Genomic DNA, 15663 nt, shown 5'->3' with positions numbered 1-15663 from the left:
GAGGAGAAGGGACAAGAGGAATGACTTGTAGAGTGCTAAGCACCGTACCAGGGCTCAAATGGCCATCAGTCCTGAAGTTAGCCTTGCCAGCCTTCATTTTAAAGACAAAGAACGTCTCAGAGGGGCTTATAGATCCACTCAAGACACCATTAATGGAAAAACTGTACTTCCCATTTGCATCTTATGATAATTAACAGGACAATATATTAGGTCCCAAGCATAATTCTCCTTTTGTCTGTTTACTTTGCAATGTCTTTATTGTTTATAATAGCTAATATGATGTAAATGATAGGTAATACGTTATTGAAGAAATAATGCCAAAAAAAAATGTCCATACACACTTAGTTCTGATGTAATCCTCCTGTTCCTCTCCACTATCCTCACCCCTTTCCCACCGGGACCCTTCCGCCCCTGTAATTTCCATCCTCCCCTATCATGGGCCAAAGAATGTTCTTTTGCCGCACTGAAAATCATGTTTATCATCAAGAGATAAATGAGTGGGGCAGGTGACTTGAGTCTGTGGTTAAAGCACTTGCTTCTACGAAGGTCCTGGGTTTGGTTCCCAGCATCCACACAGAGGCTTTCGATGGTCTGTAACTCTAGCCCCAATGGGGGGGGGGGGCACCCTCTTCTGGTTCTTCAGGCACTTCAGACATGTACTGCAAATACATGGGGCAAAATACACACAGAAGGTTAATTAATTTAAAAATTTAATCCAGTATATTTGTTACAGTCTTTCCTGTCCCCCACTCCTCCCAGATCCGGCCATTCCTACTCACCCAGAATCATATTCTTTCTCTCTCTTAAAACAAAAATCAGCCTAGACATCCATCAACAGATGAACTGGTAATGAATTGGGGTACACATACATGGTGGAATTATATCCAGTCGTAAAGCAAAGCCAAGTTATTAAATTCATAGGAAAATTGGGTAGAACTAAGAAACATATTGGTAACCCAGGCTTAGAAAGAAAACTACCACCTCCTTCTCATATGCAGATCCTAGCTTCTAAATGTTTACCGACAGTTTAGATAGTAGTAAGTACAGGAAAGGACAGGAATTCAAAGGAGGCCCAAGGATGGAGGAGGAGGGCCAAGCCTAATTTCTTATGCCTACTGGCAAAATAGTCCCCACGACCAACAGCTACCAATGAAAGGTGCCTAGTATACACTGGGACTCACCACTCTAACTAGTTCAGGGCCAAACCAAAGGAAACCTCCAAGAGCCTTTGGATCTAGGTAGGCTGTTGAGGAACCTGAAAGCCCTGATTACCCCTCTGCCATGTGGTCTGTCCTGACGCCACCAGGGGGAGCCCTTGCGTTTGGGACCGTGGGGGGATGTTGGAAGCCCAAAGGCCCCTGGGTCACAGAACTGTGAAGTATAACTGGATAGAGAGGACCAGAGTGCTGAGTAAAGACCATAAACGAACCCTTGGCCTTGGAGGAAAGACAGCAAAACGTGACTGAGCAGTGGCTGAGCAAAACGAAAGTCCTGCAGTAGATCGCCTCTTAGGGGATAAGCAACAGAGAGCTTCCTACCTCCACTCCTCCTCTGTTTCCAACCTGGTCCAACATGTGAGTGTGGAGTCCAGAATAGCCAGGGCTATACAGAGAGAAAACAACACCAGCAATAATAATTGGATTGGAGGCCATTTCAAGTTATATAGTAAATTTGAAGGCAGCTTGAGTGGGACACCCTGCACCAAACTATAAACAATCAAACAAACAAAAACAGATTTTATTTTTAGTCCATAAGAAGCAATAAAACTCAGCAAGGTGTATATAAATCAGAGCATAGGTCATTCACCCGGCCCACCTCCAAATCCCCATGACAGGTGGGAGATCCGCCCCCTCCCCAAATCTAGGAACTGAAGTTTGGGGTTCCAGCCAGGAGCAGCTCTGGCAGGAAATGGGGGAAAAAAAAAATCAGAACCCAGAATCATCATCGTCAGTCAACCAGAGCATCTTTCCTTCAGCATCCTACCAGTGTCACTCCAAGCTAGATAAAGCCACCTCTCTCTTCAAGCTCCAGTTTGTCCCCTGCTAAAAGGAGGACAGCTGAACTTGTCAGGGCTACTTGTAAGAGGAAAATGGATTCATGCCTTCAAACCCCGCGACCATGCCTGTCTTTAAAAACAGGTGTAGTTTATTTCAGCTTTCTCTCACACCCCCATTAAACCCACCTGCCTGCTTAGCAACACTTAAGAGCTTTCTTTCCTCCGAGCCCTGAGCAGTTTTTGTGAAATTAAGTAGCCATGAGCAGGGGCGGAGTTGGGCAAGGGTATCGCTAAAGGAGATCACAGTGTTCTGAGCCTTCCAGTCTAACTTTAGGGACAAGATGTACTTGGCTCCCAGAAACTCCCCCAGTTGGGATGTGATGGGAGAGGACCCGACTCAGGCACAAAGTGAAACCCTTGCAAAGGGAGGGATGGCAAGGAAGTCTTGGGACCAGCGGGTTCAGCCTTCTGCCCACACACTGCCCCCTACCCCTTTGCAGCAGGTCCAGCTGGGAGGATGGAGGCCCGCCCACTCCCAGCCCCGAGGGAGGGAGGAGCCACAGCCCAGGTGGAGCAGGTGAAGAGCCAGGGCTCCAGCGTGTCCGGGACAGGGGAAGTGACTTCAAGCTGGCGGGCGGAGGCGAGAGCACTGTTGGCCCCAGGATCCAGCTCTGGGAAGCTGGCATTGTCTCCCAGTCGCTGCCTCGGAGGACCACAATGGAAGAGGTAAGGCACCGGCTTGCGTGTGGGCTGTCACCTTGCGAACTTTAGTTCCTTTCAAAGGAGGAAGCCCTACAGAAAGAGCTGCGGTTGTGTCCTGGGCCGGACCAAACACGTCAGGTGCTCCGCTATGAATCTAGCATGCTGGCCTTGCTCAGGCAGCCTGTGTCCTGTGTCTACAGAACCCCAGGCTCTCTCTCTATTAACTCAGTCCACAGTTCAAGTGCCTGTCACTTCATTGTTGACTTTCTTTCTCTGTCCGGCCTCTGTGGTGGCAGATGGGTGTCCAGGTTCAAGGACAGAGCATGACTCTGGGAAAAGGTGGCCTCGTAGTAAGTGGTATTCCCTGTTTTTTTTTTTTTTTTTACATCGCTGTTCCCTCTTAACTCTGGGCTGGGGCAAAAGTGCTAGTGCCCTTGAGCCTTAGGGGATCTCACTTCTGTGAGACTGAAGGTGCACAGAAAATAATAATAATAATAATAATAATAATAATAATAATAATAATAATAATAATATAATAATAATAATAATAATAATAATAATAATAATAATAAAGCCCAGGCTTGTGATGGCTCCAGAGGCAGAGGCTGGGGTGTTGAAAAGCTAAAGCCAGTCTGAGTCACACAGGGGGACCCTGGAGGGTTTTGGTTTTGAATGGCTTTGATTGGCTGAATGCTGTTAGCATATTCAGAGATTTTGCCTGGCTAACCCCATCTTCTCTAGTTCTTGTCCTGCTGTTTTATTAGTGGCTTGCATTTCGCAGATGCATATAAGCATGCTGTGTCATTGTCTCTATTAAATATTTGGGAGCAAATTATTTACTCCTGAGATTGTGTTACTTCCCACCCAGATGTTTGGTTTACAGTCAGGATGGTGGATCCGTTCATCTGTGGCTAGGCAAGGACAGCTCCGGAGTTTTAACGGGACTCCTGTATCTCTGGCGGTTCACTCCATGCAGTTAGTTGAGTTTTGGAGCCAAGGACACCAGTTCCAACCCGTTTGTGGTTGCTATCATGTTTAGAAACTTCTTCTTTTTGTGGGGTGGGGGAAGTTGTTTTTATTTAGAAAAGGTCTTAATTTTACAGCTCAGGTTGGCTTCAATCTTTCAAATGCTAGAATTACAGGCATATGTCACCATGCCGACGACCTCTATTGGTCAACCTTTGGGAACTATCTTCCACACTGGCAATTTGCCAGGCTGAACTGATCCTTGTGGATTCAGGGGGAAAAAAGGAAAACAATTTACATTCTGCCCTCTCTGGCTAGCCAGGATCCAAACCGCCTACCACTATTTCTGCTTATCAACCTGATGGGAGAAAGATCTGGAGGTCATTGTCCCCGAAGTTTTTAGGTGAGGAAGCCGAAGGACAGTACTGCTACACGGTATGGCATGAGCAAGGATTAATTACTCCAGCCGAACAGACAGAATGTACAAAAAGTACCAAAGGACATTTGCTTCCTAGTAACATTTTAAAGGACAAGAACCAGTGCACTTCTTCCTCTGCTCAGAAAGATGAGGGCAAAAGACCCAAAAAGAAATATGGGTAGTTTCTCATCTAGAAAGGATGCATCTATCATTTTAGAAAGCCTACCAAACATTCCTTTATATAAATTACACATTTTGAGCACCTCCTGTGTATGGGCAATTCCCTTTGTTGGGTGCATGGATACAGCTAGGAACCAAACAGCCCAAAATCTCTGCGTTAGCCAGGCACGCTGGTACACGTGTATAATTCCAGCACCTGGAAGGCTGAGGCAGGATCAAAAGTTCGAGGCCAGACTAGGCTATGTAGCTGTATATAACACATCCACGAAGCTTTATATACTAGTAAGAAAGGAGAAGGAAACAAAAATCTAAGGGTTAAAGGCAGCTAATGCAATGCAGACGTTCAGAGCAGAGAAGGGTCTAAGGTCATGAGGCAACAGAGGAGACTGCCATTTTAAAGGGTACAATGTCAAAGGTGGCTGTGAGGAACCAACAACCAAGTGTAAAAAAAGAAGCAGAGGAACGCAAGCGGTGGATGCTCACACGTAAAGGTTGTGGAACCTTAGTAGAAATTAGCTTTGCCCAAGGAAGGCGAGCAGCTATACAGCACCATCTGGCTTTCATTGCCTAAGAATCAGGTGGCTGTAGTTGGGAAACTGAGGGCCAGGCTGTGAGAGCAACAGCTGGCTGGCCTGGTAGACGGGGGCTGCTTGGATCTAAGGAGAAGCGGCTCTGGCCAGGCTTAGCGGGGATGGTGGTTACAAGCGTCAGATTCTGGGTCTCTGACTTTGGATGATTGAACTAACAACGATTTGAAGTGGCACCCATTTGGTAAACACTACTTTGAGCTGTGAATTTTGATCTTTCCCTGGATCAGCCATGTGTGGCGCTATACAGGTAAATGAATATTCTATGTGTTCTCTGTTGCTAAGCTATGAGTTTTAGTAGGTTGGGTGCATCAACTGCATTTTTAGCTTACGATATGGTATTTTCTACTTACCGTGGGATTGTTATGCCACTATACTGTGATAAGTCAAGGCGCATCTGTATGTTAAAGGTAGAGTCATCGTGGTATACTGACTAGAGAAGGGAAGGAGGGAGGAAAAGGATTGTTGATGACCCAAAGGCATAAAAGCTGAACTCGGAGGAAGGATGGAGCCAGTGCTTTTTAGAGATGACTAATACTGAGCAGTTTAGAAGGAGATCAGCAGTCAGTTTTAGACATGCGATGATTAAAGGGCTGATTATACAGAGGAATGAATACTCAGCTTCAGAGTTCACCAGGGAGGTGGAAGCAGGAGAATAATCAGAATAATATCTACATTAGAACAGTGCTGACAGTGCGTAGGTATGTAAGACTGAATGGTGTTAAAACTGACCTCACGTCTCCAACATCCTCCTCAGAAGGTGAAAGCAGCCTCCCTATACTGTGTCTGGGCAAAACTGCAGGCTGCCTTGAACACTGCAGGTTGCCACTTTCAGCACTGTGGGACTTCGCAGACTCACTCCTAAGAAGCACACTGTTGTTTTGAGAACTGATTCTTACAGCCCTGAGCTGGGTCAGTAGCTTTCATGATGAAGGTAGCCTCATGCATACCTTGACTGACAGTTCTGGATGAGCCTAGCTTGCTAGCCTTCCTGCAAGGCTACACTCAGGGACCCACAGACCACACCAGCATCAGGCAAACCCCACAGAGTGGCTTTCATCAACACCCTGTGGATAGAAAACTCACCCAACTGGGCCATGTTAATATTCTCCCTCCTACACAATTGGGAGATGCAGAAAGTGAGGTTTATGTTCGTTTTAGGTCGCTCAACTTTCTGTTGTTTGGTTCTGTATTAGTAGGTATAAAAACAATGGATACCTTTAGTTATTAAAGGAAAAGTTATTTTTATCTGGGCACGGTAGTACACACCTCTAATCCTAGCATTTAGAAAGCTGAGGCAGGAGGACTATAAATTTAAAACCAGCCTGGCTACATAATGAGATTCTATCTTTAACAAACAAACAAAAAACAAAAAGTTAGGGCTAATCACTGCCCACAGCTTTAATACCAGCACTCTGGAGGCCAAGAATGTGGAGCTCTGAGCTCAAGGCCAGCCTTATCTATAGAAGCAGTTCCAGACCATTCAAGGTTACAGTGAGATCCTGTCCCAAACAAACAACAGCAAAAATTTCTTTCCTATAAATACATGGTTTGGAGGAATTCTGTAAGAGTATGTTTTGAGCTGGTTCAATTGGTAAAGGGTTTGCCATACAGGCATGAGGACCTAAACTCAATTCCCAGCACCCACGTCAAAATGGCAGGCATTGTGCTACTGTATGCTTACGATTCTCAACTGACAAGACAGAGACTGGAGGATCCCTGGGGCTTGACGGAGAGTAGTCTGGCAGAATCAGTGAGCTCCAGGTTCAGTTTGGGAGCCTGCCTCAAAAACCAAGGTGGGTGGCTCCTCAGAAGCCACATCTGAGGTTGACCTCTGGTCTCCACATGCATATGCAAATATGTACACATACACACAAATATGTGTATATACATACCTCTCTCTCTCCCCCATCTCTCCCTCTCTTCTCTCTCTCTCTCTCTCTCTCTCTCTCTCTCTCTCACACACACACACACACACACACACACACACACACACACGGCAGGGACTGCTTTACAGACCCTCATACTGAGAGGTTGCTAAGTCCTTTTTCAAATGCAGAGTTAAGTCTGTGCTCTTGGCCAGGTGTGTTTTCCCTTGGGTCCAGTCTTGGGCAAGAGAGAATTGTAGAATTTTTTAGTTAGAGGTTACCAGTCAAGGTGTCACCAAATGGAACTTAAATGTTTGATGGATGAGCTTGAACCACATTAAGAATCAAGCCACATTGAAGTTCACCTCTGCCCATTGGCAGTCAAGTGATTTGAGCAAGTGCTGAAATTGGGAAATCTTTCAAAGTCCAACCAGTTTAACAACTCCCATTTTACAAGGAAATTTGAGTCCCAGGGGCAGAAAATTGGCAGCGGTTTGAAACTACCCATCCAGTCTCCGTCCCTTGGATATCCTGTTCTTACTCATGTTGAGTTGGGAGATCTGCTTCTTAGGCCCAGCTCTCATGGTCCTATGGACATTGAGCAGGCATCTTCCATGGGCCAGGCCCGGCATTAGCGTCTGAGAGGGACCTGCCTTACCTGATGTCTAGTGTCTCAGCCTTTCAGAAGAGTATTAAAAAAAACAAACAGTACAAAGTAGAATAATGAATATTGTCCCAGCCTCAATGGCGACAGTGTGGGCTAGCTGAGGGGCTGTTGTCTGTGTTGAATGTCAGAGGAGTAGGTAGCAATGTGTCAGAAGAAGAGGAGATGAAGAAGAGTGGGGGTGGGGTGGAGGGCAGCAGACAGGCTCAGAGGCACACGATATGGTAGGTTGAGTCGGGGGACACTCTTGAAGCTAAGTGTTACTGGAGTGGAAATTTTTTCTAATAAAAGTAAGTTGCCATAATGGAATCCTAGGATTTAGAAAGGACAGGGGTTAAAGGCCCTTGGTGATGCCCATGTTTTACTCCAAGAACCAAAGGAGCCACTGGGTTTGGAGTGGGGGAGATTTTCCTCTAAAATTCAGGGTTGAGTTGCATGTTCTGTGGTGGTCCTGAGGTGGTAAGCTATTACCAAGATTATCTTTGGCTAATTTGAATACAATCTAGGCATGAATGCTTATGAAACACAGCTTAGCAATGCTTCAAGAGAAATGTTTTTTTGGTTTGTTTGTTTGTTTGTTTGTTTGTTTTCGAGACAGGGTTTCTCTGTGTAGCCCTGGCTGTCCTGGAACTCACTCTGTAGACCAGGCTGGCCTCGAACTCAGAAATCTGCCTGCCCATGCCTCCCAAGTGCTGGGATTAAAGGCGTGCGCCACCACTGCCTGGCTTAGTTTTTTACCTAAATAATCTTATGTTTAAGGAAAAGGTCCTAAGAGAGCATCTATTATCAAATAACGGAGGTGCCAGCTGTTTTCTATCTGCGTGTATCTCTAGTCACAAGAATTAATCCATGAGGATCCACTTGAAATGACAGGCTCTGGTTGGCGAGCTTGTCTGGGGAGAGTAAAAACAGTGTGGTGGTTCATATCTGTAATCACAGTATGCAGAAGGCTGAGGCAGGAGACTGCTGTGAGTTCCAGGCTAGTCTGGGTTATGGGGTAAGACTCTGTTGTTTTTTGTTTTTGTTTTGTTTTTAAAGTTTGACAACTTCACAAATGTGTTGTGAGGGAAAAGAAACCACCCAGTAAATCGCTGAATAAAAGGCTGGGCAGCTCACACCTATCTTGACTGGGATGCTGGGAAGCATCCTCTTGGACTGTATTGTTTGGTCCTTGCTGGTGAGACAGGAAGTGACCTGCATCACTGCCTCACAGTGATCCCCACCCTCATCATCATTGCTTCAAAGGGAAGAGTCAAATCTCACTCTTCCAAATCATTCACCTACATTTCTCCTGAGAGAAGTGCTCCCAGCAGGCAATGTGGGCCATGTCATTCTGCTGCTGTATCTCAGCCGTACTTGATGCCTGTGACAGGGAGCCCATGCTTGTCAGCCTAGCTGACAAGGCTGCAGTCTTGGTGCCCACACAGTATCCTCCCACTTTAGCCATTGTCCTTGGGCTATCCCTGTTCCAGCCTGGCATTTCTGTAAGCTTTACCCAGAGACATGACCTCTTGCTAGTCTGACTCAAATCAGGCCCTGCTTTCCCAAGAATTCTTCCCAAGCTCCTTGGCCACAATTGGTCTCTCCTCTCCTTGCAAGACCCTCCCAGGCCCTTTGAATAGATCCAAGTGTGAACTACGGGTTCCCATGGGGTAAGACACTGTCTTGTAAGAGACAGGAAAGCTTGCCTCTTAAAGGCACAGCCCCTGAGGCAACCTGACTGGCTTGTCCCTAGCTCTGACAAATGCCAGTTTCTTGGTTTTGAGCAAGATATTTAATTTCTCAGGGCCCCAGGTGCTCCATTTGTAAAGGAGAAAAAAATAATACCTGCCTCTTAGCATTCCACAGAGGCTTAAATATGTTCATACAAATAAAGAACTTGGACCAGCCCAGGGCTAAAAGGGAAGATAATGCTACGTCTGACATAACAGTAACTTACAGAGGAATAAGCAGCTGCTACAGTTGGATTGTGTCAGTCTTTGCCCAGTGTCCCCCAGTCCGCAGTGCTAGAAGAGCACCTATATTATCTAGAGGGTCTTTACAGAAGTGAGGCCAAAGAGTCCTTTAAAACCCAAGTACCCTCGGCTGTTGTGCTCTTCCTGGTTTGGTGGGTTGTTGCTATTATTATTTATTGTTGCTTTGAGTGATAAGGATGGAACCTAGTACTTTGTCTATGCTACTCTACCAAACCATTCTGTTCACTTTCCTTTCCTTTTCTCTTCTTTCCTTTCCTTTCCTTCTTCTTTCTTTTCTCTTTTTAAAGGCAGAGTCTCATTAGTGTTTCATTGCCCAGGCTGGCCTTGAACTCATTCTGTAGCCCAAGAAATCTTTGAACTTTTAGCCCTCCTGCCTCAGCCTCCCAAGTAGCTGGTCTCATAGGCCTGTGCCACCAGGGTCTTTCATGATGCTATTTCAAGTGTGTGGAGTGTATGTACTGGGACTTTTCCTGTCTTCTATGGTGTGAGCAAAGAGCATGAGGCTGGGAGTCTTGGGACTCTTGTCCAATTTGATGTCCTCCTTTCATGCCTGGATACCTGAAGGTGAATTATTTACCCTCTGTGGCCATTGGCTTCATTGCTTGTGAGAGAGGATTTAAATACAGGGATCAGACAGCTAAGAGCATGTAACAGCAGAACTGTCTGTATCGTCTGAGTGATGTGAGGGGCTGCTGAAGAATGTGGTACACAAGAAGTGGCCCTGATCTGGAAACTTCAAATCAGAAGTATTCTCACATGTGAGCTGGCCTGAGCACTGACATGGTATCTCAGTGTGAACTGGCCTGGACACTGACATGGTATTACAGCTCTCACATGTGAACTGGCCCAAGCACTAACATGGTATCTCAGCGTGAACTGGCCTGGGCACTGACATGGTGTTACAATGTGAACTGGTTCAAGCACTGACATATCACAGGGTGAACTGGCCTGAACACTGACATGGTATCTCAGTGTGAACTGGCCTGAGCACTGACATGGCATCTCAGTGTGAACTGGCCTGAGCACTGTGTTACAATGTGAACTGGTTCAAGCACTGACATATCACAGGGTGAACTGGCCTGAACACTGACATGGTATCTCAGTGTGAACTGGCCTGAGCACTGACATGGTATCTCAGTGTGAACTGCCTGAGCACTGACATGGTATCACAGCTCTCACATGTGAGCTGTCCTGAGCACTGATATGGTACTGCAGTGTGAATTGGTCTGAGCACTGACATGGTATAGCAGAGGTTTTCACATCATCATCTGGTTCACACAGAATTATTTAGATTACCTTCAGGCTGTGTGTATAAGATACGTATCATATATACATGAATCTTGTATTTAGATTTAATATCATAATACATATTTAGAATAATCCAAACTTCTAAGAAATCTGAGATCCAATACACTACTGGGCCCACACATTTTGAATAAGGTATGCTTAACTATTTATGTCTTCTGCCTTGTTTAATCTCCAGTTCATAGACCAAGGACCCCAAGGTCTGGCACTCTATCCCTCATAAACCACTTAGACCAGTAGATGTGTGTTCTGTGCTCACGTCTCCTTGCCACTCACCACAATTCCATGCTTAGTGATGACTCTAATGAACTTAATGTCCTGGGAAGAATGGAAGGTATTTATAGAGCACAATCCAGTCCTTTCAGACACAATTTCATTCAAACCTCACCAATCCCACAAGAAAGACTCCATCTCCATTTTACAGACAAGGAAATGGTTCTCTGGGTTGCCTGGTTTTGTTCAAAGTCTCATGGACGAAGAGCCAGGAGCCAATGTTTGAACGATATGTTGCTCTACTTAAAGTCCCTAGATGCTCAGCAGACTAGGTCACCACTTTTTGAGTTTATTATCTGGAAAAGCACAGAGACATTAGCTTATGTACTGTGGTTTTAATTTTACATTTGGAGTAGAATAGTATGTTTACTATGTTGGTTGGTCTTGGTCATGGACTTGACTGGATCTGGAATCTCTACTGGGTACTCCTGTTGAGTGCTCCTTTAAATGTGTGTTCATTCCTTCAGTTTTGTTCCTCTGGAGAATACCGATTAGCACATTTACCAAGAAATTAAATAACCAGCACTGTCTTAACTTCTCCATGAGCCAGAAATTCTTCCTTGTGGTCAGGTGTACAACCTCTGAGTGTCAATCACTCATCACAGAAGAAATAGAGACTCTGACTCTGTCCATCCTTTCAGAGAGAAGTTTCTGGAAAATCCTAGGACCAAGCCTGTCTCTTAAAGGGTCTCATGTGTGTACTGGACCAAAGACATGCATGGCCTGTAAATCTTTAATATGTTCTATATGTCAAGGTATCACTACCCCCAACTTTTCATAGGAAAAGAGGGGCTCTGAGGGTTAGGAGATATCTCGAGGCTTCAACCTGAAGCATTGGGGATCCTGCCCATGCTCCTTGCCTGCACTGTAGCATCTCTGGGTGGCTCTGGTTTTTTCACCCCATTGTGGCAGCAGGGAAAGGCAGTCAGTAGGTTTCCATCTTACGAACCCTGTTCTCCATCACGTTTCTCCGTTATGATAGAACATAGAGTTTCTTGGTAAGCATCCCCAGTGGTGACTCTTGGAGTTAAAATTCTCTCCTAAACAGGATTCCATAAAACTGCATCAGCAGCAGCATTTTCTCAGCTGCGAAGAGTGTGGGAGATCCATACACCACCAGGCAGTGATGAGTATCTATACCCACTGATGGTTCAAGGACTTAGTTTGAAAGTGCTTGAACAGCCATAGCTGTTCTTTTAGTACAACTCTTTTAGGGGGAAACTGTTAATGGGCCAACATTCTGTGAGATTTATTGTCCTGAGCCTGTGAAGAAACATCTTTTCTGAAAGAATTTGAGGAACAGTGAGACTATCTTGGCCACACCATTTCCCTGCTTGTGTATAGTCAACACTGCTTTTATTTTTCCATAGAGACTCACAGGCAAGTTGTGCCCTTGTGTTTCATGGTGTTGGTGTATTGAGACTTCTCCTTCAGCTATGACTGTTCTTTCTGCATTAATCCAGGGGTTATGAAATAAAGGAACCCTTGTAAAATGCCTTCTGAGTGTCTCTTTTCTTCAGGCTGGGCTGTATCTCAGTGGTAGATCATTTGTGAAGCAGTTTTGAGGTCCCGTTTGCCATCCCCAGCTCCACAAAAGTGAACACCCCTCAGTCCCTCAGTCTGAATGCTGGTACTACCTCCCACTGGCTGTGTGATCTTCAGCCTGTTATTCAGCTTCTCCGAGGGCCTCAGTGGAGGACCCTACCCACTTATTGACAGCTCTTCTGAGCTTGCGGGTGTCTACAGAACATTTAAAGTGATACCTGATGCCATGAACGCTATGGTGGCATTAGTGGATGTGGCTGGCGATGATGACGGCACACTGTGAAGACCCTCACAATCTACAGGGAAACAGAAAAGCAGATGTGGTGAATACAGTGATAAACACACATGATATTAAAGACCATGCCTGATCAAACAGGGTCAAGAGATGGGGAGGAGTTGAGAATAGAAGACTTTAAGCTGAAACCTAAAGAAGCAAATGAGTTGGACAGGGCCAGAGAGCTGTACAATGTCCTGGCTGTGGTAGACACATCACTAAGAATAGTTAAAAATGGGGTAGGGAGTCCCTTAGAGACAAGACAGTTGCCTAACAAAGGCCATGAGTTGGTATGGGAAAAGGAAAGGGATGGTAAACATTATTTTTAAAAATTGCAGACTGTAGCACTGAACTCACTGGATACAAATCTTACCCTGGCTGCTTGCCCTTAGAAGCCCTGCTCCATGGCTTTATGCTTTGCTTGCTTTATCGACAAAATACATCATCATAATAATAATGGAGCTTGATGCATAGATATTTTTGTAAAAGAAAACTGAGCTTTATATATAAAGCTCTTAGCATATTACCTAACACATGTTATTCCTTTAATACCAGCTGTTAGAAATAAAATGCTGGTGTCCCCTACATTTCCCGGAGTATGGTGTGGTAGAACTTGTAGGCACGAAGCTTCACAGAAGAAGGCACAGCAATGGTGTACTTGACTGTGGGTGACTAGGGGAGGGGGCCAAAGGAACTACATTACAGAAGGAACATGAACCTCAGCCATAGAGCATAGTCACATGGCCAAGCTGCTTAAGGCTTTTAAGGTTAAGTTTCTCTTCTGTTGAATGGAATTGATAACATGTTATGCACCTTCTTTCAGATGGTTACGGGAGATCAGATGACATCAATTTATATCAGATGACATAGTTTGTGAACTATGATACAAGATACAAACAGAAGGAAATTATGGCAGGAAGTGATGTGTAGATAAATACCTGGGGTAGGGTGAGGGCAGGACCTGGCTCCAGCTCTCTCCTACTGTGTTACATTATCTCATTGCCTTGACAAAATACCTGACAAAAGTAACTAAAAGGAAGGGTGCCCCTCGTCTTTGTGCTTATACTTCCAGAGAATAGGATGCAGTCCAAGATGGAGGTGGCGTGGGGGATGGGGAGAGACTAGAGGCTGCTGGTCACATTGTGTCCAAACGGCATCAAACACAGTAGCCAATACTTGTATTCAGTTTTCTTTCTCCTGTATTCAGCTTTCTTTCTCTCGTTGTTTTGGTCCAGGACCACAGTGCATGTAATGGTACCCCTCACATTTAATATCCCGGTTAGCTTTTACTGTCAACTGGACACAGTCTGGTCATCTGAGAAGGAAGTCCACTGAGGAACTTCCTAGATTCCTAGATTGAGGAAAAGAGGATTGGCCTATAGACATATCTATGAAGAGTTGTCTGGATTTTTAAATTGATGTAGGATGGCCCAACCCAACATGGCTAACTCTGTGCATGGTCAGGACAGGCAGTCTTGGGCTATGCATAGAAGGTAAATAATCATGGGCTTGCTAGTGAACCAGAAAACAGTGTTCCTTTATGTTTCCCGCTTCAAGCTCCTGCTCGCATTCCTTCTGCTGTACTTCAATGACCTGTAACCTGTAAGCTGAAGGAAAGTGTTGCCTCACCTAAGTAGCTTTTGGTCAGAGTGCTTTATCAAAGCAACAGAGATAAAACTAGAATAGGGTGTGTCTTCCCACCTCAATTCACTTAATCTACATAATCCCTGAGACCTGCCTGGAGATGTGTTCCCTTGGCGACTCTGCTCCCTATCAAGGTGATAATCAAGACTAGCCCTCATTCTTGGTGTTGAATTTGGCTGGACTCATAAAGGCCTCTTTCCATGTAGTAAGCCAAGTATAGGTAGGAACATTAAGGGTCATGGGCTTCCACTGGCCAAATGTTCACCCAGGAAATCATATAACCTAGCCTCCAGCTAGGGAGGTTTTTGAAAGGAAGAAGGCAACTATCCTTAATTAATCTCAAGACCCTATAGGAATCCTTTTGGAAAGAAATGGGAAAAGATATCAATAGCCTTTCCACCAAGCAACTAGAGAATTTATGCAAAATAGAAATCTATTGCAAAAGTAGTTTTAGTGCCTTTGTGACTTGTCAAGTTTAGGCATGTGTTAAATTCAGTGTGAATGTTTGTATCCATCTGACCCTAGTGATTAAACATGCTTTCCTCTTCCCTCCTTCATTCTTTTCCCTTCTCTCCACAGGTTTGTCCAAAGTTGGCCTGTCTTCATCTCTTTATCTACCATACCTCTCCTGGTCTCTAGATGCCATTTTAAAAGCCCCTCTGTTGGAAAAGTCTTGCTACTCTATGGCAGTTTTTTAGTTCTATGGCCAACAATATTCAGTACTCACCAGATGACCCTTTGTTCTCTTAACAATCCCCAGCTTCTTTTCAAATTCTATTGGAGTCATATGACAAGTTCTGCCCAATGGGATGTGGGTGGAAGTGACACTCCAGGCACCACCAAGTGATTATGAGTCTCTTTGCCCTTCTGAACGTGCCCCAGGTGCCCCAGGTGCGGAGGTGTAAGATGCTGCATGACGGATCTCTGAGTGAGTGTAATGAACAGTCCTACAGATGTTGGGCTTGTAGGAGAGGGAGGGCTGGAGTGGAGGAGCAAAGCCTTGGGTCAACCCAGTGAGATCTCGGGTCTGCTTGAACACAACAAAACCTATCCTATACTAACCACTGATCACCCCATTTTCAAAATGGCATGAGTATTAGTTTCCTATTGATGGTGTAACAGGTGGGGTCACAGGGCTACATGGCTCCTGTCAATATGAGAAGAATCTGTCTCCCTGCCTTTTTCATCTTAGAAACCACTTGCTGTCATTGTTTGGTGGCTCCTTCAGCATCAAGGCCAGCAGGGTGGCATCTTCTCATCTTCTT

At 45.1% G+C, this 15663-nt stretch overlaps 1 protein-coding gene across 4 annotated transcripts in view; it reads left to right on the top strand.

Moving 5' to 3' along the window:
• The first annotated feature begins 2561 nt into the window (after positions 1 to 2561).
• The window catches only part of Fyb2 (FYN binding protein 2), a 111714-nt gene continuing 98612 nt past the window's right edge, over positions 2562 to 15663 (top strand). For 2 of the 4 annotated variants that reach the window (XR_013110550.1, XM_076934556.1), the window contains exon 1: positions 2947 to 3048. Coding sequence is in view for 3 of the 4 variants with exons in the window: in XM_076934556.1 (XP_076790671.1) it covers positions 2995 to 3048 (54 nt within the window). In the remaining variant the exon portion in view is untranslated. Of the gene's footprint in view, positions 2723 to 2946; positions 3049 to 15663 lie in introns of those variants that run through there. The other 2 variants (XM_076934555.1, XM_076934554.1) reach the window with 2 other exon arrangements.

The sequence above is a fragment of the Arvicanthis niloticus genome, chromosome 5 (genome assembly GCF_011762505.2).
Source record: "Arvicanthis niloticus isolate mArvNil1 chromosome 5, mArvNil1.pat.X, whole genome shotgun sequence".
Classification (NCBI taxonomy): Eukaryota; Metazoa; Chordata; class Mammalia; order Rodentia; family Muridae; genus Arvicanthis; species Arvicanthis niloticus.
Note: the sequence above shows the minus strand (reverse complement) of the source record. Positions and strands in the feature narration are given on the sequence as shown.